Raw genomic sequence first — 26,125 nt, 5'->3', positions numbered from 1 at the left:
ATCACTGAACTTTACTCAAACCATTTGTTGCTTGAGTAAGATTTTCACAGAAGGATTTTGTGTAAATATATAATTTTATTGTTAACTTTAGGTAAAACTGTAAACAGGCAACTGTTGTTTTTCTTCTATAGCTAGGTAATGCTTTCTATCACTTCCAGTTTGATGCTGAAGAAAACAGCGTCTTACAAATGTCACTTTTTAAAAACTTGGCTTTTATGCAAAGAAAACAAGGAAAAGGAAAGAAAAAATATCTCCTTAATAAACAGTTTTCTCCCCCAGAAGCACAGTATGCTCAGTTAAGGAGGATGAATGCACATTGCAGGCAGGCAAATATAGAGACTTTACAATTTTATTCTCCATTTTTACTCAAGTCTTGCCTGACTCATGAAATTTGTTATATTTGCTAGTATTCTGTTCATTCTCTCGCTGTGCTATCGATGAAAATTTCTCAAGTACCCCTATCCCTTTGCATCATGCTGAAATGTCAGTATTTTGGAATTGCCCAACAGATTCATTAGGGCTGAAGGAAATGGCTATCATAACTATGTTCCCTTGGAGAGGGAAGGTGTTTCTAAGACATGCAGGAGTATGAATTCTGTGTGTTTACAGGCCTCATTTGTGATTCAACTTCCCTGGCTAAGAACATAACGCATGGATTATATGATAGCACACACACACACAGACACACACACACCTATGTGATTCAATCAGGGCTGGCTTTTCGGTGATTTTTAAAATGCTTTTATATATTCATCCATGTTAATAACTTGTAATGATAAAAAGAAATGAATACATGGCAGATCCCCTTATACTAGATTTGAAATTAATATTAGACTTTTCCCAAATTCAGATCTGACCAGGATGTGGGAGAATCATCTCATAAAATTCATTCTCACAAAAAGTTAGCAAAAAAGAATATTCTGACAAATTTAATTTGACAAAGTCCTGCTTCCCTTGGTTCCATAGGTTTAAACTCAGCTTAGTAAAATAAGTCAACTATTACAAGTATGCATAAACCTTACTGAAAATACTGTAGTTTAGAGTTATTTGTTTTATTATTAAACAAAACATAGGTGATCTGCAAGCCACATGAATCCTTTAGCTCAATTTGCAGTCTAAATCCCTCTAATTTTGAAGATTTGGGGTTTATTTTTGCAATCACTGTATCATTCTCTCATAATCCTCTGTCAGTTTTAAAGAAAGAAAGACATTTAAAAAATAAAACTGAAAAGCTGAAAAAATATTGACCCCTAAATTTAGAAAATTTATAATCTTTAAATAAGTACTAATTTACATTGAAACATCAATTCAATGGAGTTTGCATTTTTTAATCTTTCCAAACTGTTTTTCCTTATATTCATATGCTCCATATTACCAGATTTAAAAGCAGAGTTTAATTTATTTAAATTGTGATATTTTTCTTTAGTTTAAGATTCTCATATTTACTTATTATAATTTGGACCCCTCACCACTTTCAGAATGAAAAAAGAAATATCAGAATGTTCAGTAGTAAGGCTGCTAAAGTAGGGGGATTGAGGTATTTATTTCTCTTTCCCCATTCAGCACCTGAACAATGAAGACCGAGCACATCGACAGCTGCTATTCACAAGGGATGAAAGAGAAAATGTTTGCAAGTGGGTTAAGCGCAGAAAACAGGTAGTTTAAAAAAAAGGCAAGAAAGTTATGATGGATAACTGCTAAAGAGCAAGACTGCACTGATATAATCGTCAGAATTTTCTAGAGTTTATTAAAAACTATTTTTATGTTATGTAACTATTTATCTCTAAAAGGTGATTAAGAAAAATGCTTGTTTGCACCTTTTGACTAAAATTTTAATGTACTTTTTAAAAAAGTACAGTAAAATTATAATTTAAAAAGCATACACTAATATAACTACAAACAATGTTTCAATGTTTTATGTGACTCATACATTTTAAAAATATAAGATCTTTTACTGAATCACACAAAAACATTCAGGTTCAAAAGAAAGCAAACAAATCCTTGTGACTTATATCATTCAAATTAAAACTTACTGCACTATTTTAAGACAAATTATTTGTCTTAATCACAAATAGATATAGCATATATTTAAGCAATCTTAAATTTCTCTTTTACAAATTTAATGAAAACCAATTTTTATTAACTTGGCTTGAAGCTCTTCTGTTTTTTAAATTTACTGAAATAACAATTATTAAAGTATCAAACAGTGTGAACTATCCGGTGTTGATTACTACACTGCAGTGGTGGGTTCCGGTACGTTTGCAATGGGGCCCAGTGTGCACCACATGAACGCGTGCAGCACGCGCATGTGTACTTACCTCTTGTGATTCCTCCACGACACTCCAGCTGCTCGGAGGAGCATCGCACAGGCGCTGTGTGCTCTGTGCGCGTGCGCAGAAGCACCGAATAATTCAAATACGGGTAAGGAGCTCAGGCGGGTGGGCGGTTCTCTGGAGCACCGTACCAGAACCCAGTGCTCTGGGCAGGCATCGGTACGCCCGTACCGGGGCATACCGCCTGCAACCCACCACTGTTACACTGGAATTCTATGTTTCTTGATTTCATGTGCAAATGTGACAAACAGCTGGTTGGATAATTTAAAACTTAAAAATTCTATTCATTAGTTTCTTGATGTCTTGCATGTCCTCTCCTTCCAAATCAAAAGCACTCCCACAAATTCTCTGGAGCTGTTTTTACAAGAGGACCACAGAGGAAGGAAGGAACGTGTAAGAAACAAAATAAAGTAGCATGCGAACAACCCAATCTTAGGAATAAGTAAGCATGCAAACTATTCACATATAGTTGTACAATCTTTCATAACAACAAAATTTAGCAAACCTTACTTCTGGTAGAGGACTGGCTGGTTTGGTCAGGATTCCTCCCACGTAAACAACATTTGGTAGTGTAGGTCTTGGAAACTCCAGTGCTACATCAGTACATAGCATCCACAGGCTGGATTCATGAACCAATTCATACATGGACCTTGCTGGCTGTACACTATACTTCTGTATTATCCTTTCATATTTTGGCAGAATCAAAAAATTGACTCCAAATCTTGAAACCAGATAAACAATAGTGTTCTTAAATCTTTCTAGGAAGTTCATGTGGTCTGTGAGAAGTGAATTAAATTCAGGGACATATGCTAATGGTGCAGGTGCACCTACTTCTGCAGGATACCAAAGGCCAGTGGAAAAAACAGCATATTTAATCCCTAAAAGATGGGCAAGAACAAATCCACACATCTCATTAGGATCTACTAGTAGCAGATCAAATTTTTCCTGTTTCAGGGCATGCAGGAGCTTCTTGTTGCCCATAACCATGTCACAATTTTTGGAATAGTGATCCAGAATATCAAACAGCTCCAACGCCGTTTGTCTTCCAGAAAAGATACTCCTCATTTTGGAATGAAGAAATTCATCTGAGGTGGTTGTATTAAAGAGCCCTGGGTATCGCTGTAGTCTGTAATGACTTGATGGAGGGATTTCTCTGCCCTCAGACAGAAGCAGAACAGTCTGGTGGCCATGTTCATACAAGGCTGAAGCCAGGGTCTTGAAAATATATAGATGGCTTTCAAACAAAATTGGCGGCACAATAACTATTTTGGCAGCCTTTGAAATTCCAACAGCACTCCACAGAAGAATGAAAAATGGAATGTAAGACTTCATAGCTGAAATGATAAACAAAAATGTTATTCAACACGACTGAAATGCCATTTAAATATTTTTAAAGCCATTACTTAGTAACAATTGGATATTTTAAGCAGTCTTTTCCAATCTAGTACTATTCAGTTATGTTACAATTCCCATAATTCAAGTTATTTTATTGGAAATGTATTCCAACATGTCTGGAGGGCATCAGGTTTTGGGAAAATTGTTTTAAACCCTAAAACTGATGAAACTGATGTTACTGACAATCAAAGGGGAAAATGCTTTAGAATATAGCTTTAGATGAAATTTTTATGGCAAAAAAACTTGTTTTCCTAGGAACAAAATTATCCAAACAAACCATGCCTAAGCTATTTTATATATATATATATATATATATATATATATATATATATATATATATATATATATATATATATGTGTGTGTGTGTGTGTGTGTGTGTGTGTGTGTGTGTGTGTGTGTGTGTGTCTGCGTGTGTGTCTGCGTGTGTGTGTGTGTCTGTGTGTTTATGTGTGTGTTTATTTGTGCTGATAAATATATATATATATAATATTATAGCTTAGTGTATATATATATATATATATATATATATATATATATATATATATATATATATATATATATATATATATATATATATATGAATGAAACTAGAAAGCATTGTAAGATATAGGCATATGCCAGAAATATATAGCTACTTATATATTGCCAGTTGTTCAATAACTCACAATATATTTATCTTTAATTAAAATCTGCAGATATTAGTAAGGTATTCTATTTATTTCCATGTCATAGTAACCTTCTCCAGCTGATATCTTAATATTTAATCATCATTAAAGGTAGGGTGACCAGAACATTTTTTCCTAGTCACCTTCTCAGTTGATCTTACTTCATTCTATAAATCATAACGATGTATAAAAGCTTCCAAAATGGTATTCTGTAATCCAGTGTGGGGGATAGCATACAAAACACTTTTCTTTCAGTCATTAAAGTACTGACATTTTTTCCCAAACTATGCACATAGAGGAATCCAGGACAAACTTATGAAACTGTCACACGAACCTGGAAAAAGATGCCACTGTTTTAATTATTCAGAGAAGGGATTCATATGCGCTTCTCCTTTTTGCAAAGCACCTCTTTTGGAAGATTTGCATACTGTAGCTCTAATAAATAATGTACCATGAAGAAGAGATGGGACAGAGTTCTAAACAAACAGAAATTGTTCAGCAACCATTCCAAGTTACAACAGCGCTTACACCTGGTCCACATTGAAGTTATCAATTTTGGAGCACGCCTGTGGTCACACAATCAAAATTCAGGTGCTTGGCAGCCTGTCTACATTGATGGCAACCCCTACCTGCCTATCTCCCCCATCTCTGTCCTCATGTCACCCTGCACTCTATCGCCGCAGCTGCCGGTTGCCAGCTTCTTGCTCCTACTGTTGATCAAGCATGCTTGGCCTGGCATTTTGTGAATAGCTGTTGGCCACACAAGGCTTTCCAGCAGTTTCCTCCCAAGACCAGAAGAAGGCCTCGCATGATGCATGGCTGCCTCACAAACTATGATGTTACTATATGAAATAGCTAAAGACATATTTAAAACAGGTAAATCACCAGCTAATGGAATATGTGAACCTTTATATCAAACCAACCTCTTAATCTATTTTAGATTACATTTCTAATATAAACTTGTTAATATACAACATTTTAATACAGACGAACAGAAAATTTAATGTCAGAATTCTACTCTTGACGCACATTCCACAATAGGTTTTTGTGACACTTCTAATAAAAATATAAAGACTAGATTTCTTGGTTTGTTACTCCATTATCAGAAATTGTACTCCCAGGTAATATAACTTTGGTTTAATATGCTTTGGTGGCTTTTAAATGCTAATAAATATTTTTCATGATTACCCAGTGTAATATAGTGTTGCACACATCATGCTTTAATAGGAGCCTGAAACATATATAAAATGCTGCTGCTCTAAAGAATCCTCTTGGTAACATTAATGTAACTCTTAATGCAATAGCACTGGGGAGTATGGGGGAATTCAGACCCCCAACTACAGAAATTGGGCTATTTTAAACAGCAAAGAAGTACTGCACTCATGCATGAATTATCTCTCCCAAACCATTCTCAAGTATGCAGGGTCCCAATCTAGCTTTGTCTTTTATTTAGTATAACATTTGTAGTAATTTTAATTACTGTTTAAATAATAATAATGTATCTTGAAAAATTATAATGAATTGTTAAATTATATATTAGGGATTAGGCAAGAATGAAGATAAATGTATATGTTAAATTAAATAAACTCTTTTAAAATATGTTTTGATAAAAAGAAAGGTATAAGAAACTAATAAGATGTTGTCCTCTATCATTCTTATTCTAGTATTTAGATAAATTGCAAAATGGGGTGTGGAATGAAAAATTAAAATAATTGTACTGTGAAATGATGTAAAAGGGAATACTATGGAATATCTATATGATAAGGAGATGAAACAAATCTTTTCTGATGCAGAAATATTAGCATATAAAAACTGTTTCAATACTGGAAAAATGTGGATTATAAAATAAGATAATAGTAAAAATAGAAATGACAACCCAAAAGAATAATGACTATTACTTGATTTACAAAAGAGGTTTGCTAAAGCCTCAACGAAAAGTCTTCAAGATAGGAGAAAGAAAATCTGAAGAGAGATCAAATCCTATGACATCCAAATGAATTAAATATAAAGACTACTAGTAGCAAAAGGAAGGAGTTCAAAGTTGGTTGGTTTGATCAAGATTAAACAAAGGCAAATTTCTATAAAATTCTGGAAATCTTTATGAAGTTTTTGTGACACCAGAACCTATGATTAAAACCAAATGGAAATAAGTTTAGATATCGTGTCTGTTGGCAACACATACTGTATTTTTCAGCACTAAGAACAGGTAATCCTTGACTTATGACCATTTATTCAGCGACCATTCAAAATTATGTTGGGTCTGAATGAAAGGACTTATGACTCCTGCCTGAAGTTACGACCCTTGTAATGCCCCTCATGGTTACATGATCAAAATCCAGGCATTTGACAGATCTCCGTTCTTATGACAGTGGGACTCCGCAACTCCCATCACCGTGGGTCTCAGCCCGATAGCCCCATTCTTGGCCTCCCTCCCCCAGCACTCCCAAGAGACATGGACCTTCTCTCTGCCCCATCACACTCAGAAGGCCTTAAATGATTTGGTCCATCAGTATGCAAAAATCCTGGTGGCTGACTTCCTCTTTCTGGCTAGCCTTGAGAAAGATTGCTGAGCCTCGCACTCGCTGGTGCACCTATCAGCACTACACAGAAAGGGAAAAGTAAGTGGACCAAGTCATGGGGGCAAGGAGAAGGCCCAGGCCTCTAAGAAGTGGGGAAGTAGGAAGTCTGCATGCTGCTGTACTTAGTTAGCCGAGGTCTTCCAGTCCATAGCACGTTGGTGGGCCTAGCTGGTAGAGACCTTCCAGAAGTGGTGAGGCAGAGCAGAAGCCCACGCTTCATGGGAGACCCAGGGAGGGAGGAGACCTTGCCCTAGTGGCTCTAGCGAGCGGAGGCCTTCTGGGCTCAGTGGAGCAGGCAGAAGGCCTAGGAGTCTCGGGACTGACAGGTGGAAGAGAAATGGTACATATGCTGGTTGGCTAGCCAGCTGAGGCCTCCTCGCAACCTGCAACTGGTGGGCATTATGCCTCCCAATCCTCTCTCACCCCTTGAGGCACACCTGTATAGTCATTTAACAACAGCAACAGAAAGAAATGGGATTGTGGTCATTGAGTGAGTGAGGCAGTCGCATGGGGGTATCCCTTAATGACAACTACTACTTACAACCCAATTCCAGGCTTAATTATGATTGTACATCAAGGACTATCTGTACAGTATTTTATATTGGTTATTTTATAACAATATCCTGAGTGTGACAGTAAACTGCACATACCTTTTGTTTCTCTTAGATTTCTCAACTGGCTTTGATACTATCAACCATTTCCACTTCTATCTTGATAATCAGTTTCAATAAGAAGTATAAGGAGCTGTTACATCTGTGGCTATTTCCATATGGGATGTCACAGAGCTTGGCTCTTTCCCTATAGCTCTTTAACATCTTAATGAGGTCACTGGGAGAGGTCATCCACTGATCTGAAGAGACGTATAATCAGTATATTAAGAAACATATGATAACAAGAAATATGAAAAAGGACACTTGGTAAAATGCTAGCAGAAAAGAAGGTAAAGTTTAGAAAAAAGAATGCTGTAAAAATAGGGTGAGAGAAAGATATTGAATAATATACATTTAGAGAAAGATATAACAGCAAAGAATGTACTGAGAATGATTAAAAATAGAGGAAAATTACACTTGGTGTCAGCTAAATGAATAAAATAACACAGAGTCTCCAGTAGAGTTAACATAATTAAAAATAAAAGTAATGAATTATTTTGGATGGAACTTAAGTAAGAGAATGCTGGAAACATTTTTTTTAATTTGTTTGGGAACAATGATATGTTTTAAGAATTTAGCAATCATTTGATTGCTAAACAAGTTAGTGCTCAAGAAAAAATGGATTAAAATAATTATGGTTTCTTAAGGGAATAGTTGACATTTAACATGTGACAACTGCACCAGTGCCTGATAATTGGAATCTTGTAATTGTTTAATTGAATAAATGGAAAGAAAACAAGGACCAAAACAGTGCACTGGAAAATGCATGAAATAATTCAGATTAAAAGTGATATATAAAGTGAATAGATGAAGTACGGAACCTTTAGGAGGTGGTAGATGGTCTGTGCCAATGAATGTTTTAATAGTAAAGAATGGGTGTTTCTCTAATTTATATGTATGGTACACATTGCCTGTATAATGTTGCTGCAATGGATTCTTTTGTTACATTTTATGGTTCACAATTCATTTGATTACAGCACTCTTCATATCTATGAATCTAGATTCCATTCTTTTGTTAACAGAACATACAAAAATTGAATTTCCCATACTCATGGAACTTACTGTCTTTGTCTCACATTTCTTTCCAATTCTATAGACAAATGTACAGATAAGTCTGAGGAACAACCCTGAGATTACCCATCCCATTCGGAGATGAGAAGCAATAGTTTTCACACACACAAAATCCCAATCATTAACCTATTATGCATGGATTAATATAATTCTATAAGATAGGAACAATTACAGAATATACATGACACATACAACACTCTAAGGCAGTGGTGAAATTCAAATTATTTTTACTACTGGTTCTGTGGTCGTGGCTTGGTGGGCATGGCAGGGGAAGGATACTGCAAAATCTCCATTCCCACAGCACTCTGGGGCCAGCCAGAGGTGGCATTTGCCGTTTCTCCAAACTACTCAAAATTTCCGCTACCAGTTCTCCAGAACCTGTTGGATTTTGCCCCTACTCTAAGCAAGGATGTACTAGAGAAAACAAGTTATTACCCTTCCTAGATATCCTTATCAGCAGAGAAAACAATGGCAAATTGCAAACATACTAAGCAACAACCCAATGTCCGATAAGAGGAACTGCACAAGAACATTATTTAGACAAACAAAAAGCACACTGTCATATCCCAGAATGCCGAAGAGAGAAAATAAGCTACCACTACAACACCTCCCAGCGCAACCAGGCACACATATCATAATGAAAATGTGCTCAGTTATAGAGGTTAATACAACCACAACCAACACAACCTATGAAAAAGATAATTTTCTTATATATTAAGAATATCTTTGAGACAACCCCAACCTACTACAACCTCTTGGCATTACTGCAGCACAAAAAGCAGTGAAAGCTTCCCCAAATATCTTAAGCATACTAAAAGACTCACCAACAGGAAAAACAGGAATCACCCACAATATCCAACATAAGGACCAGAGGTGGTATTCATCTGGTTCTGACCAGTTCTGGAGAACTGGTAGCAGAAATTTTGAGTAGTTTGGAGAACTGGCAAATACCACCTCTGACTGGCCCTGCCCACATCTATTCTTTGCCTCCCGAGTCCCAGCTGATCGGGAGGAAATGGGGATTTTGCAGTAACCTTCCCCTGGAGTGGGGAGGGAATTGAGATTTTACAGTATCCTTCCCCTGTCAAGCCCACCAAGCCATGCCAACTAAGCCACACCCACAGAACCGGTAGTAAAAATGTTTGAATCCCACCACTGATAAGGACTGTAATAGTCACTACATAAACCAGACTCAAGACTGCACAATATATCCACAAATATCAACTAGCAATCAGACCAACTACACCGCACTCAATATTGTTTATATATAGAGTAGCAGCAAAATTCAATCTCTCTTGTAATGATATTATCTAGCCTGATTAAAACATCTGCAGGAAAACAAACAAGATCACAGCATGTCAGGAAAAGCAAAAATAGGTTTAAAGTGTCTTGTTACATAGAAATGACAATTGGGCATGTCAGGAAAAATATAAAGGTAAACTGGATGCAAAGTGTTGAATGAATGTAGATTGAATTTAAAAGTGACCAGTGAAAAAGCATTTTGGTCATTGAGATAATTACATGGATTAAATATCCAAGCAAATATATAAAAAGATTGAAAGGAAGAGAAATCCTAAAGAAGCTTTTATTGCATTGGTTTCACAGGATCCTGAATGAGAGGCAAGAAAGTTTAAAAAGGCAACATATTGAGCTGTACAGATATGATAGAGGCAAGCAAGGATGGTTAAGACAGAAAATATAGAGATGCACAATATATGTTGTTTGCTCAATTTATCTGCATTTGTATTTTTTTTCTTTATCCAATACTTTTTATTTATTGTGTTTGATACTTCTTTCCTTTTTTTGTATTTTCTATAACACTGCTTACTCTGAAAGGGAATAGTGTGATATGTAGGTATGTAAGTAGTTCTCAATACCAAAAATTAAACTTTTTGTCTTTTTAAAATTAACATCTTTATTGTAGGAAAAGAAAAGGCAGAGCCTGTGGACGAAGCCAAGAGAGGAATCAGCCTGTATTTGTTACATTGGCACAAGCAATTCAAGTCCACCACCATCCTCTTTCAATTCTGTTGTTGTTTAGAGCCAGTTTAGTGCTGACCATTGACTAGATTCCTGTGTGTAGGCAATAAATCATCTTAACTGGAACTTAATGTGTGGCCCTGATTCTTTGCACCTGACATTGATAAAATCTTGGCATTTTGTAAAATGTCAGGTATTTGCCTATGATTTTTCAATGGTAATATTCAGTAAAGCACAAACGAATTCTTGCCAAATCATAAGTGATGAAATGGGATGAAATACTGCATGGTCCGGCATTGTGCAAAAAACTGTTGCTTAAAATCAACCAGATCTGCATTGGTGTTAAAGGAATAAGATACTAAAATATGTCACGAGACATAACGACTTCACTTTAGCTAAGGTCATTTGCTGCTTTCAAAATAACTGAAATTTTGAGGAAATCTTAGAAAGCAAAAGTATAATAGTCAGTTTATAGATATTTCTAAAGAAAAAAATATTTTATCATTAATATTGCTTCGACTGAGATAAGATAGCACTATTAATAATGCAAAAACATGGTTAAATTAATTGGAGTGACTATATAAGCTTATCTTATCAACAAGTGTACAACTATGATCTATTTGAAATGAAGAAAATATATACAACCTTGCAGTTACTGTAGCTAACTTCGCCCGCCCCCCCCCCCCCCAAACACTGCCATTTCTAATACTATAGTTCAGCAAAAGAGAAAAGTGTGTCAAGGTAAGTTGGTGGGGCAATACCCAAACTGCCTATTTGCTTTCAATAGTAAGTTTAATATTGATTTGAACAATTACATTTTTATATAAAATTAGAATGGATGTTTTGAAAGATTTTTTTAAAAACCCCAAGACACTATTAATCAAACTGTATAAAGCACAATTTTACAAGCTTTTGGGTTTTTTTTAACGTTTTTCGTTCCCTTGAAGCAGTGCTACTAAGTCTATCGCATTATTTCCTAACCTTCTCTGGAATATTTGGAACTTGCAGTATCCTTAATTAGCATTAGCACATTCCCAAAATTTATATCAAAAAACCCCAAAACTGTTTTTAAAAAGTTCCAGCTAAAGAGGATCGGTATCAATAATTTCTATAGCTTTTGAGTCCAAGATCTATTAGCAAATAAAGATTTCTGCAGAACAGCCTAAACAAGAGGCAAGGGAAGAGATGGACTATGCCAGTGTTTTTCAACCACTGTGCCGCGGCACACTAGTGTGCCGTGACATAGTGTAAGGTGTGCCGTGGGAGAATTACTTTATATATAGTCAATATAGGTACAGAGTTAAAAATTTTTAACATTTTCTAATGGTGGTGTGCCTCGTGATTTTTTTCATGAAAAAAGTGTGCCTTTGCACAAAAAAGGTTGAAAAACACTGGACTATGCTACTTTCAAACGTCAAATGGATGGGAAAACAATGTTGGAGAAAGACAGGACAAGATTAGTCCTAAATTATTTACTACACATCAATTGTAAGAGTTCCAAAATAATTATTCACAGAGTTTCTGGACTGTGCAGGATTTGGATTTGGTACAAATTTAGTCAGCTGAATATCTGGTAGATCACGTGGACCTTGACTACTTAGAATTGGACTGCAAAGTTAACTATTTGCACACTTCATTGGCCATAAGTTTCCATGTGGAATATATTTCTATGCATGCACACACTGATATATACCTGTGATAATCACTATATATTTTCAAGAGATGTATTAAATTGGAAAAGAGAAAGATGACAATTATATCTCACGGAGATAAATGAAAACAATATAAATAGATTGATGTTACCTCACATCTTCCCATTTCTTTGTTCAGTTCACTGCACTCTTTCTGATCACCCTAAATCTTCATCGAGAAGAGTATCCATGGCTATAGATATGCTCTTCTAACTAGTGAACAGCATTACAGGGTCACCTGTTGAGTAATCTTTGCAGCTTCAGTTTGTACTCATGTTACCAGGAGGTTTTAAATTGCTTAGTTGTTACACTATTAAGAGATAATAAAACAGGGCAGAAATCGCAGCACTGTATTTACCTAACTCTCCTGAAACCGTATATTCATTTACTAATGAGCACTTAATTAGCACTTAGTCTAGTGACTGTGTATCATAGTAAAAAAAAAGATTGCACTGTTGAAATAGTCCCTAAGAAATCTAGCTTATCAGAAATAGGACCTGCAAAATTATAGAAACTATTCTGCCTACCCCTGTGACACACACTAATAAATTTATTTTCTTTTAGTCTACTTTCACTTTCCTTCCGTTTATCCAGGTCCCTTCAGTTAGCAGGCTATTCCTTTATGTATATGGTGGAATTTCAGTTAGAATGTGGTAGTTTGAAATCAGAAAAAACATTTCTGAAGAGTTCCAGCCAATAGGCTTCTGCTGTTCAATTAGGTCAGAGACAGGGGAGATTATTAGGGCAAATATGTCACCTATGATGCTCAAGAGTCTTTATGATCTCAGGAAAGAATTTCAAATGTAGCTAATGAAATATACTGTTGTGCTATATCTGTCAAGAGTGTCTGCTCACTCCAATTGATCAAGTAGGGAGAACATGGTTCAGGTGCTTTCCATCAAGCAGTGACATCTTTTTGAACTCAGGAACAGCATCTCAAAAGTCCAGATGGCCCCAAATCAATCTTTTGTAAGGAACTGAAGATCTACCTATTTCCCCCAAGCATTTGGATCAGCCAATTGGGCAAGCTATTTTTTTTAAACAGGGCTATTGTTTGAATCTTAGACAATGTGGATTTGGATTGTGAGATCGTTGCTGTTTTAATTCTGTACTGAAATTTATGTATGGTTTTAATCCTTGATTAAAATCTTGACTGAACATCTTAAATTATTTCAAAATCTTGACTGATTCTGATTTTTGACCAGGGAACCAGTTTGCACTAGTGGTTAAGGCACCAGTTTAGAAACCAGGAGATGGTGAATTATAGTCCTGCCTTGGGCAGGAAAGCTGACTGGGTCAGCCAATCTTTCTCAGCCCAGCTCACATCACAGGTTTGTTATTTCAGGAAAAATAGGTAGAGAAACAAGTATTAGGTTTACCACCTTGTTATTTATAAAATAATAAAAGTGGAATTAAAAAAAAAACCCTTTAAACAATCTTCTCTAAATGCTATGTCTACCATAGCTGCACCATTATTCCTTCTTCTAATCTCTAAATACAAACTTCCTGAAAGAATCATGCTTAGCAAACTTTTGTTTGACAAGTTATCTTAAGGGAGTAATTTACCGTATATACTCAAGTATAGGCCGACCCGAATATAAGCCGAGGCACCTAATTTTACCACAAAAAACTGGAAAAGTTATTGACTCGAGTATAAGCCTAGGGTGGGAAATGCAGCAGCTACCGGTAAATTTCAAAAATAAAAATAGATACCAATAATGTTTTTGAATATTTATTTCAAAGAAAAACAGTAAACTAGCGGTGTATTCAATGAAATACTTCACTCACCTCATGATGCTGATGTCCCGCTGTGATGATGATGTCCCGTGCAGCCGCGGGAGCGATGTCCCGCCTCCTATGACACACGGCACAGTGATTCCTATCATTGGATCACTGTACCAGAGGAGGTGGGACATCGCTATGTGGCTGCTTGCCATAACAAGGAGGAGGTGGGACATCGTTGCAGAGCGGCAGGAGGGGGAGGAAGGGGAATCGTAAGACAGCCCTGCATTACATTAGAACGTGAGGAGGGGGGATGGTGCGGTGCACGCTGCGCGGCAAACTGACACAGAGGGAGGGGAAACTCACAGGGGCACTGGGCCATTCACGAGTGTCACCCAGAGGCATGGCCCCGCCCCTTTTTCTCCTCCATTTCGGGCAAATTTTTCACTGACTCGAGTATAAGCCGAGGCGGCTTTTTTCAGCCCAAAAAGTGGGCTGAAAAACTAGGCTTATACTCGAGTATATACAGTAAGCCTTCCCTAAACAGTATTTCATACCTCAGTATTTGCATGCTGCCACCTTGCTGGGAAGAAATAGAAATGAACATAGAGACAACTGAGAGCAGAATCCATAGCAACAATGTGAGACTTGAAAAGACTGAATCTATTTAATTATTTGAAATATTCTCCTATAAAAGGAAGCACCATTTTTAATATATTGCATAGGCCAATTAAATAGTAGTTAAGATTCTGGTAAAAGAAATTGTTTATGTTTGTTATATTATGTATGAAAAAGACAGAAAATGGAGAGCCAAATTGATGGATTTTTAATTTCCATGTTCATTATATTAATAAATAAATGTTCACAATAATTTCTAAATTGAGTTGTATGATAACATAAATTTAGGATTAAAGTGCCTTTACAATTTATATCATTTCATGTTGAGCAAATATTGCTAGTCATGATTATGAAATAAAATATAAGCAATAAAATATAAGCAATATATATTAGAAACAAGAGAGTATAAAAATATAGAATAATTAATTAATGACCGATTCCCATATCACATTAAGTGAAAATGTAATTTTGGCTTATAATGATGTATGAACCCAGCCAACCCTAGTTTATTCAATAAAGGGTAGTTAAGCAAACATAGCTTAGTACAAAAATCAATTGCATAAAACCACAATAAATTAAAATTAGGAAAAGCTGTTTCATTAGATCAACAGACATATATTTACACATTTCTCCAAAGAGAGAAAGAATTGTAAAGTAAAATTACTTACGCCTATCTATCACCTTCATGAAATAGCTGTTCATTATTACAATTTATTCCACAATATATCCATTAATCTGTTTCACAAATTTCAGAGGAGGGTGCGGGAGAAAGATATTTTTAAAATACTGCTTTTGCAAAGTAGAAATAAGAAATTCTGCACTGGCTTGACTTGAGGGCCTGACTGGGCTCTTCCAACTCTATGATTCTGTGATATCAGAACTCAATATAATAGTATTTTATACATGACTTCAAAAAAATTAAAGGCAACTACTATCAAACCTTCCTCTTAATCACAATCATCACCATCCAAAACAGGGTTACATTGCCATTGGTTCTAAATAAACTGAGTCTATTTAGTTCACTACTATCATTTACGAGCAAAGTAAATATTACTATATTAGAAGAAAAAAAGGCACATTAACCTAAGAGCATAACCATATTTTTACCTGCTGAGGCTTGCAGTGTGTTACTAATAATGCAGCAATAACAAAATGGAAGTACTTCCTAATATGAAACCCCTCCCAAAGAAAAATTGGTATAGGGAAGAAGCAGGCAGCGAAATCATCTAATTTAGAGACTTGTCAGCAATCATTCAAGCAAAATTATGGGAGAAAATGAAACCTAACCAGCTACTTGTGCTGAGGATTTGAGAAGAACAAGATATAAATAAGGATATTGTTACTGCAGAGATCAAGGCCTACCAGGAGGCCTTAAACATGAGACCTTAATCTAGAACAGAGCATCAAGATGCCATATTGAAAGGAGAAAAAAGACTCATAAAACCAGACAGGGTTTGTCTCCCTCTGGAGGGGAGGAGGACAGATGGCCCTAATTTTAATTTAAACCAAAAGAGTATGTTTGTCTGTATTACAATGCTTTATCAAATTCTTTGTTATGGAACACATTTCTCAAAATGCATATTCAGTCAAGGGCTTCACAGAAGCCATTTTCAAGTCTATCCAAGACTTAACTAATAATTTATAGGAAAGAAAACAATAGTATTTCAGTAAGAACGCAATACAAACAGTAGAAACTTTAATGAAATTTTCTCAATTATTATATTTTTGTTAGAATAATAAAAAACCTGGTAAGCTTTTTTATGAACTTTACTGCTGTCATTCCTGATTGAAAGCCAAGATTAGTGTGCTGGGACAGCCTATTTTAACATATATGTGGGATGGTGCTTCGTATCTATTGGTATGGTTGTCCACTGATTCAGAGGTGGTATTCAGCAGGTTCGGACCAGTTCTGGAGAATTCTGGAAATTTTGAGTAGTTCAAAGAACCGGTAAATACCACCTCTGTCTAGCCCCTCCCCCATCTATTCTCTGCCTCCCGAGTCCCAGCTGATCAGGAGGAAATTAGGATTTTGCAGTAACCTTCCCCTGGAGTGGGGAGGGAATTGAGATTTTACAGTATCCTTCCCCTGTCAAGCCCAGCACGCCATGTCACATCCACAAAGTCACGCCCACAGAACTGGTAGTAAAAAAATTTGAATCTCACCAGTGCACTGGTTACCTGCTTTCTTAGGCAGGGATGATAGCAATAGATGGGAGGCTGATCACCTGCCTTTGGGCTCCAAAATGCCTGTCTACTAAGGTGATAGACAAGATCCTGGTACCAGGTTACTTAGGAATGCTTTTAGTGTAGGAATGCTATTGATAAGATAAAGGTCTTGGCATGCCCTGTAACTTTTGGTTGAGCTATGTTACTATGACTACTGAAATGTAGGGTAGATTTTGATTTTCATTATTAATTTAGTGATGTATGTTCCTATGACTGGTTCATGGCAATGCACACTTTTTCAAAATTATATAAAAGGGGAGTTCACTTCTAGCAGAAGTGTGCCCATTTTGGAGCTTGATTTTGCTAAGTCCTCAACTTGCGACCGGTCCTAAAGTCCTTGACGTACGACCAGCCACAACCTCAGCTGCCTCACGCCTCTTCAATAACTACGAATCTAACAGATCTGGGTAACTTTTTATTTACAGATAAAAAGTCTTATTATTTTTCCACCTATCTTAATATGGTTCATTGGGCTCCCATGCTAGGTAAAAGGACTCAAGCTTTCTTGGACAATTTTGGTGGCAGAATAGGGTCAAGGGGCCTCATCTGCATCTTCCAAACTGATCCTGAACCATCAGCCAACAGACTTAATACTGGTAAATGTAAAGTGAATGGCTGAGAGATGTGTAAATGTCCCCTGCAAGGAAGAATGAGTGTGTCACTGAATAAACTGGAGTTGGGTGTTTTGATTGGCATAAGAGTGATGCCATAGATACAAACGTAAAACATCAAAAAGTGTTGAAAGGAGGCCAAAGTGGCTGGGGAAGGGCTACATTCTTAATCTTCAAAGATGTCATCAGGAACAAGCATAGGTCCATTTCTATTATCTAATCATTTAGGGCTGACCCGATGAGGCTTTAGCATCTGGGCGCCAAGACCAGGATATATTCACCGGTGAAGCATGCTGGGTTTTTCTCAGCACCTGACTCTCTGTTAATGCCAAGACCACCATAGATTCACCTGTGATGCACGGATGAGTTTTTATCTTCCAGCAAATGCCAAGACCAGCATCTGCCAACCTCTAAATCATTACTGGATTTTCTGGGATCAGGAAGAAAACAGGAAGCAACCCACAGCGCGAAATGGAAGGTGAACAGAGTAGAATTCGAGAATGTAATCCTCTTGGATGCATCCTAAAACATCAGAAATAGAGATCCCTTCACTAAGACCAAAATGAAAGGTTTCTTAAGTGTAAATCTTTAATCACATAATTGTTGGGAGGATAGAGTGAAATAGCTTTGAAATGGGTTTTTGGAATATAATATTACTGTAAAATTGTCTTTGTTTTGCAACAAAAACGGTTAAAATTTTATATTGCAAAAATCCCTGGAACCCCCCCCCCCACACACACACATACACTGAACATCAGCTCTCAGATTGCAACTTCCATGTTTTGCCTTTAAATATTTATATTGATTTTCAGCATACTTTTAGACTTTTGTATATGTATGGGACCTTGTGGAAAGAGTGGGGTCTTTTCATAGCAGCTGGAACTACAATACAATATATAGTTCAATGGCCAAACACAGCAAGATCCGTCTAGACTTTAAATGGTTATGAAGAGAAGCTTGCTGGATTTTGTGTGTCCCTCAATATGTCACAAGATTTTTTTAAAAAGAGGAAAAAACAATAGTGCAATGTTTGATTGAGCCTACATTGACTCATGGTCTATTTGAATTTTTTCCACAACAATTTTTGGCTGAACAAGCAATCCAAACACTGAATAAACTCTTGTGCCAATTTCTTCCCAAGCTTTATAAATTTTGATTCTGGAAACCCATTGAAAAATTAAAGAGCATTAAAGGGTTTTTTGTAGTTAAAATGCATAATGTTGTTTTTATTTAAACAAAAAAAATGAGATTGAGGTTAGCACAATCTTGAGAGGTTAATAAAAAGGCCATTTTCCTAACAGTCCATCCAGAAAACATTAAATGGTTGAGAGAAGCGGTTGGTAGTTTAAGTAATCCCATTAGGGATTTTTGTCTTCCCCCTGTAAATGATGTGTATGTCCATTGAAGTCCCCACTTTAGTTTTCATGTACTTGTGTTTACACTTGAAAGACAATTAAGCTAAATCATTGTACATCTAGATAACGTATGTCCAACCCATGGCCCATAGGCTGCATGCATCGCTGGACAGTTATAATAATATGGCCCCACAAGATTGTATTCTCTGCCTCCTGAGTCCCAGCTGATTGGCTTCGTCTTCTTCTGTTGCCCTGTACAGGGGAACGGAGCTGGAAAGCAGGATTGTGGGGTGGAGAGGGAATGGAGATTTTTCAGTATCCTTCCCCTGCCATGCCCACCAAGCCACACCACACCCACCAAGCCACGCCACAGAACCAGTAAAAATTTATGAATCCCACCACTGATTTATATACATTATATTATATATTCTTCTTCACTAAATGTGATCTCAGTATACCTTGCAACCATTGGTTGAACTATAGGTAATCCTCAATTTATGACCATAATTGAGCCCAAAACTTTTGTTGCTAAGTGAGACATTTGTTAAATGAATTTTGCCCCATTTTATGACCTTTCTTGCCACAGTTGTTAAATGAATTGCTGAAGTTTTGTTAAGTTAATAACATGGTTATTAAGTAAATCTGGCTTCCCCAATGACTTTGCTTGTCAAAAGATTGCAAAAGAGGATCACATGACCCCAGGAAACTGCAAACCCCATAAATATGAGTCAGTTGCCAAATAGTCATTAAACGAATTGTTGTAAGTTGAGGACTACCTGTGTGTTAGCATTATTACTGAAATTTAGACAAAACCTTGATTTTGATTATTGGTTTAGAGCGATATATGCAGAACTGGTTATATATTGAGCCGGTTCTGCCAAAGTGGTAGCGGAAATTTTTAGTAGTTCAGAAAACCGGCAAATACCACCTGACTGCCCCCACCCCCAAGCTATTCGCTGCCTCCCAAGTCCCAGCTGATCGTCTGGGTCTTCTTTTGTTGCCCTGCACAGGAGAACAGAGCTGGAAAGCAGGTTAGTGGGGTAGGGTGGGATGGAAATGGAGATTTTGCAGTATCCTTCCCCCAGGAGTGGGGAAGGAATGGGGATTTGCAGTATCATTCCCCTGCCACGCCCACCAAGCTATGCCCACAGAACTGGTAGTAAAAAAAATTGAATCCCACTACTGGATATACGTTGCCATGATTGGTTCATGGCAGTGCTTTTCAAAACCATGTAAAAGGGGGCTTCACTCCACAAAGGCGTAGGGCCCATTTTGGAACTTGCAGTTTTATTCCTTTTCATCTATCAGGTGTGGTTTGCTGGGCTCTCATGTCAAGTAAAAGGACCCAAGCTTTCTGGGCAAGTGTTTCCCAAATGTTTTCTTTTATAACCCAACAAAAAGTCCTCTTTACCCAATGCAAGTAAAACACTTTAAATCAATTTAAATGCACCTGCTGTGATTGGTGAGTGTATTTGCATGTCATTACCAATGCCAATGCCATCTGGCTACTACCCGGGGGAGGGCCTTCTCTGTGGCAGCTCCGGCCCTCTGGAATGAACTCCCCGCAGGGATTCGGACCCTCACCTCTCTCCAGGCCTTCCGAAAAGCCGTCAAAACCTGGCTTTGCCGGCAGCCTGGGGGTGATGAGTTCCCTCCCCTCTCGACTTGTATGGTTGTGTGACTCTTGCTTATTTTAATTCTTAGTATTTCGTTTTATGTTCCCCTTTTTTTCCCCTTTGAATTGTTCGCCGCCCTGAGTCCTCCCGGAGAAGGGCGGCATATAAATAATAAAATTCAATTCAATTCAATTACCAAAATAAAAATAATTCTTACTCAATTTGGGGTAATTTACCAAAGTTTGGGGATTACCAATCTAAATTCTAGAAACATTAAACAAATGCACTAAAATTAGAATTAGCGCATTCTAATTTTAGCTCATTTAGCTTTTTCTCATAAATTGAGAAAAAGGTACAATTTCGAAGAACCTTTAAGTCATTGGCAAATACTTTGGCAACTGACTGAACTAAAAATAACTTTTCCAAGATGATTCTTGCAAAAAATATTCAGTAAGATTTTTTGATAAGGGATGGGGTGACAAGAACTCCAGTAACTTAAATTCTTTTCCCACATAAATCAATATATTCCAAAGTACACTAGGGCATAGTCTGAGAAGTAACGGTTACAGCAAAGGACCTGTACAGTTCGTGCAAATGGCACTTGGGACATGTTGTAAAGAAGGTGTAAGTGTAATCTGTAAAAGGAAAAGCATACTTAGCAGGACATTTCTTTTTCTTACATTTCCTATAATTTACAAAAAAAGAAAACCCCAATATATTTGAAACAGGGCATTTATGGAAACTTTCACAGGTGAACAATCTGCTATCAAGATTTAAATTTGTTTCACAGTGGGCTCCATTTGAAATATATTAGAGTAATTAATGCTTGATTCGAAGCAAAATTGGGAAGATGAGTTGTGACTCCTAGCACCAAAGTCAGAATTAATCCACCCCATTTTGTACTTTGAATAAAATAAATGACTGAACATCGTGTGTGTGTGTGTGATTACTTACTTACTTACTTACTTACTTACTTACTGTATATACTCGAGTATAAGCCTAGTTTTTCAGCCCACTTTTTGGGCTGAAAAAAGCCGCCTCGGCTTATACTCGAGTCAGTGAAAAATTTGCCCGAAATGGAGGAGAAAAAGGGGCGGGGCCATGCCGCTGGGTGACACTCGTGAATGGCCCAGTGCCCCTGTGAGTTTCCCCTCCCTCTGTGTCAGTTTGCCGCGCAGCGTGCACCGCACCATCCCCCCTCCTCACGTTCTAATGTAATGCAGGGCTGTCTTACGATTCCCCTTCCTCCCCCTCCTGCCGCTCTGCAACGATGTCCCACCTCCTCCTTGTTATGGCAAGCAGCCACATAGCGATGTCCCACCTCCTCTGGTACAGTGATCCAATGATAGGAATCACTGTGCCGTGTGTCATAGGAGGCGGGACATCGCTCCCGCGGCTGCACGGGACATCATCATCACAGCGGGACATCAGCATCATGAGGTGAGTGAAGTATTTCATTGAATACACCGCTAGTTTACTGTTTTTCTTTGAAATAAATATTCAAAAACATTATTGGTATCTATTTTTATTTTTGAAATTTACCGGTAGCTGCTGCATTTCCCACCCTAGGCTTATACTCGAGTCAATAACTTTTCCAGTTTTTTGTGGTAAAATTAGGTGCCTCGGCTTATATTCGGGTCGGCCTATACTCGAGTATATACGGTACTTACTTACTTATTTACTTATTTACTTATTTAAACAAACCATGTATAGGGCTGGCCATCCTGTTCTTGTGATTCTGTGTGACTGGCAGTGAATTAAAACTGGAAAACAGCAAAACAACTTCAATGTTTTGTTTTGTTTTTAAACTAAAATGAGTAAAGCCATGCAATGTCTAGACTAGAATCAGAGAGGTCGATTCAAGCATTTAGACTTGTTGCTAAGTGAGCCTAGTTGTTCGATTTGTGTATAGTTTGTAAATGATCTATTCCAAGAGGAAGACTCTATTTGAAACTCCTGACACTTGTTGGTGACACAAACCAACTAGTTGGGCTCACCAAACAACAAGTCTAAGTGCTTGAATCAACCTCACTGATTATAGTCTAGGACAGGGGTGTCAAACTCAAGGTCCAGGGGGCTGGGTCCAGCCCACAGAGTGCTTAGATTTGGACAATGGGGCCACTCCGGAAACAAAAAGGACAGGCCCATGGTGCCTCTGCCAGCAAAAACAGAGCTCATGAGAGCCGCATGTCACCCTCCCAAGCTCCGTTTCCACTGGCAGAGGGTTGCAGAAGCTGTCTTAGCTGAAAACAGAGCTTGAGAGCCTGTTTTGGCTGGCAGAGCACTTGGGTCACCACAGGTGCCCCCCCCCAACACAAGTGATGTCATGCTGGCCACACCCACCTTGACACTGACCTTGGCCCCGCAAGGTCAAATACAACCCTGATGCAACCCTCAATGAAATTGAGTTTGACACCCCTGGTCTAGGGATTGCATGGCTTTACTCACAGGTAATGCCTCTATAGGAGTTGACAAGTATTTTGATCTACACTATTTTTATTTTGGAAAAAAGAATGTAAGAAGATATCTCAGAAAAGCTATCTCACTTTGCAACAAGATAGAAATATACTGTGACGTGATAGTTTATTCTAGACACCTGAAAAGAATAACAACATCTTAAATAGCTATATCTATTCAGATAGTCCTCAAAGTACCACTATTTGTTCATGACCATTCAAATGGCAGCACTGAACAAATCTTAATCTTAGTCCCTGAAATTAAAGATATTGAAGTGCATCCACCATCATGTCATCAAAATGTAGGCACTTGGTAACCCCCCCATGCTTACTACCACAGGTGCATTTAACTCAACTGACCTGCCGATCTCTCTCCCATCTCTGCCCTTTTGGACTCCAGCACTCCATGGTAGAAGTAAAAACACACCTGTTTTTGTATTACTTATACCAATTGTAAAGTTTATCTGCAAGAAAACTAATTTTCTCAATTTGCAAATTATGTATCAGTCATCTTAAGATATTTCCAGCATAGATTTACTCAAAATAGAAATGATATTAGAAGTCTTTAAAGGAAACCAATAGGACACATTGCAGCTGCAGTATGTACAAGATATACAGTTATTAAAAACTGTCTCTGTACGGTGGCAACATCTAAAATAATTAAAAAGTACATTTGATTAGGTATTAAATGACAAATTTACATTTCATCCCAGTTTTTATTGTTTATTTGGCTGTTCTTTTTTAGTTTAGGGAACACTACTTTAAAGCATTCAGTATCCTTCAGCACCCAAGAAATTTCATATGCTCAATTAAGAGAGATATTTAATATAAATAAAAAAGTAATTGATGGTATTGAACAACATACAACAGATTTTTGCCTAGTTTTGTTTCTATGTGAAAATCACTTTTGGACTTTTTGCTTGAAACAAGAAGAAATGAGTTTACTTTTCAGATTTGATTATTAGAACTGCTTATCACAGAAATACTGTGAGTTTTAGAACAAGAGTTTAATGTAATTTATATTCATAACTGTTTGAAGAAAGTCAGAAGTTAGGGGTTTTTTTACTTATTATTTTAAAAAATTGCCTCTTTTTCTCCCTGACTTGGGAAAGAATTAGATAAAATTACTGAAATTACGCTGTATTATAATTTGAATTTTATAAAATGATGCACCATTTGTATATGACTCCAGAGAAATTATTATGGATATATAATGGTATTTCTAATCAATGCTGGAAATGCTGGAAATGTGAAAAAAAAGAAAGGGCACATTTTACCATGCCTGGCAGACTTGCAAAAAAGCAACAACCCCCCCCCCCCCTCTGATAATGTAAACAATTTAAAAGATCAATAATCAAATCAGAAGGTTTTTTTATTGCGACTAATAGTCAGTCAGTTAGATAAGACTTGCGGAAGATTGATTTTATATATGATAATTTCAACAAGATTATTATATGCACAAAGATGGAAAATACTGACATACACATAATGGAGGAACAGATAGTAAAGATAGCAGAACTTGGTGGAAGATGACAGAAAGAAGATGGTGAAAGGAAACTTCTTATAGCAGGGGTGTCAAACTCACAATATGACATAGTCATCATGCGATGACATTATCACGTGATGTCATCATCTGATGACACTGTCATCACATGATGTATCGTGACTTTCCCCCCCTTCGCTAAAATGGGGGTGGGGGTGGCCAGCGTGTGACGCATCCAGTCCACAGGCTGCAAGTTTGACATCCCTGTCTTATAGCCTTTTTGTTGAAAATGGAAAAAATGAATTGGTGATTTAAGGATTTGCTGATTACAAAGGGCTATGGGAAGAAAAGAACCAAATTATAACTTTAAAGAGGGAGGAGAAATAATGAATTTCTAACTGCTGTAAAGAAGTCACTTTCTTCTCTCTCCTTTTTTTATCTGCACTGTTTTTTCTACCTTTTTTTAAAATTTCATTTCTCTTTCTTTAAGTTCATTCCGAATAATTTCAAGGTTATCTTATATGAAAATCTTTAATGAAACTCATACAAAAAGTATTTCAACCCAGTTACCACTGTATTATTCTGTTGCTGTACTTTTTTTAGAATGCAACATAGTACCCTACAATAACTATCCTTCTACTGATCTAAGATTGGCATATGTATGTTATCTTCAGGTTAGGCAATGAAATTACATGCCAAAAATATTTCAAATGCTAAACTTATAACTAATTACCAGTTCTGATAAATTCTAATATAATAAGTCTTCCCAGCAATCAAAACAGTGGCAGGAGACAAATTGGCAGAAATCATTTACTATATAAATGCCACATTTTAAAGATGATTAGCATTTTTCAATGAGTAAGTAGCGTTTTAATTTTTACTGTATATGCTTCATACAGCTGGAGATGCCAGAGTTGCAGGGGAAAAATAAAAAGAAGCATCTGTCACTAATTTTCTAGAACCACTATGGAACTATAAAGATCTAGATGCTATCCCAAGAGACTGACTGTTGGCTTACGAATGGTCGTTCTCTAGGCGCTGTGGGAGTGTCCAAGCATGGTTAACTTCAGCTTGCTTCCCAAGGACTGAATTTAAATCTTTAGTGTAGCCATGCCTCCAGCTCCCTTTAGAGGTCAGTTTGAAAAACGATGGTGTGGAGTCCAGAAAGATGTCATAAGAAGGTGAACTATGTCATCAGAAGAGATGACTCGGCTCCACCAGATTACCCCAGGGTGGTGTTGGACACTCCCGCAGTGCCTAGAGAGTGACCATTCAGATAAGCCAATGGTCATTCTCCTAGGTGCTGCTTGGAGTGTCCAAACATGGGGCATACCCAAGCTATATAGTCCCAGGGTGGGAAGCAGAGGAATTTTGTTGGTCTGGAGCTGCCAGGACCCGCTGCAGGACTCTCCTCCCAGAGAAGGCCTCTGCAGCTGCAAAGGAGTCCAATTTGTAGTTACGAATAAATGGGGCTGGTGAGATCCAAGTAGCTGCCCTGCATATTTCATTGATGGGTGCCTGCATTGCCCATGTAGCAGTGGTTGCGGCGCTTCTCGTGGAATGGGCAGTGATGTGAGGAGGAACCGGCCAGGTCTTATGTTCGTAGGCCAGCTTTATGCAGGTGCGCAGCCAATGTCCAATAGTCGAGGAGGAAACCTTCCTGCCCATCGAAA

At 37.4% G+C, this 26,125-nt stretch overlaps 1 protein-coding gene across 1 annotated transcript in view; it reads right to left on the bottom strand.

The window, feature by feature from the left end:
* Positions 1-26,125, bottom strand: part of UGT8 (UDP glycosyltransferase 8) — a 54,553-nt gene that overhangs the window by 13,876 nt on the left and 14,552 nt on the right. The window contains exon 2 of the mRNA XM_032224513.1: positions 2,844-3,667. Within this exon, the coding sequence (XP_032080404.1) occupies positions 2,844-3,665 (822 nt within the window). The 5' untranslated portion in view covers positions 3,666-3,667. The remainder of the gene's footprint in view (positions 1-2,843; positions 3,668-26,125) is intronic.

Source organism: Thamnophis elegans, chromosome 9 (assembly GCF_009769535.1).
Source record: "Thamnophis elegans isolate rThaEle1 chromosome 9, rThaEle1.pri, whole genome shotgun sequence".
NCBI classification, from domain to species: Eukaryota; Metazoa; Chordata; class Lepidosauria; order Squamata; family Colubridae; genus Thamnophis; species Thamnophis elegans.
The sequence above is the reverse complement of the archived record's forward strand: the minus strand, read 5'-3'. Positions and strand labels throughout refer to the sequence as shown.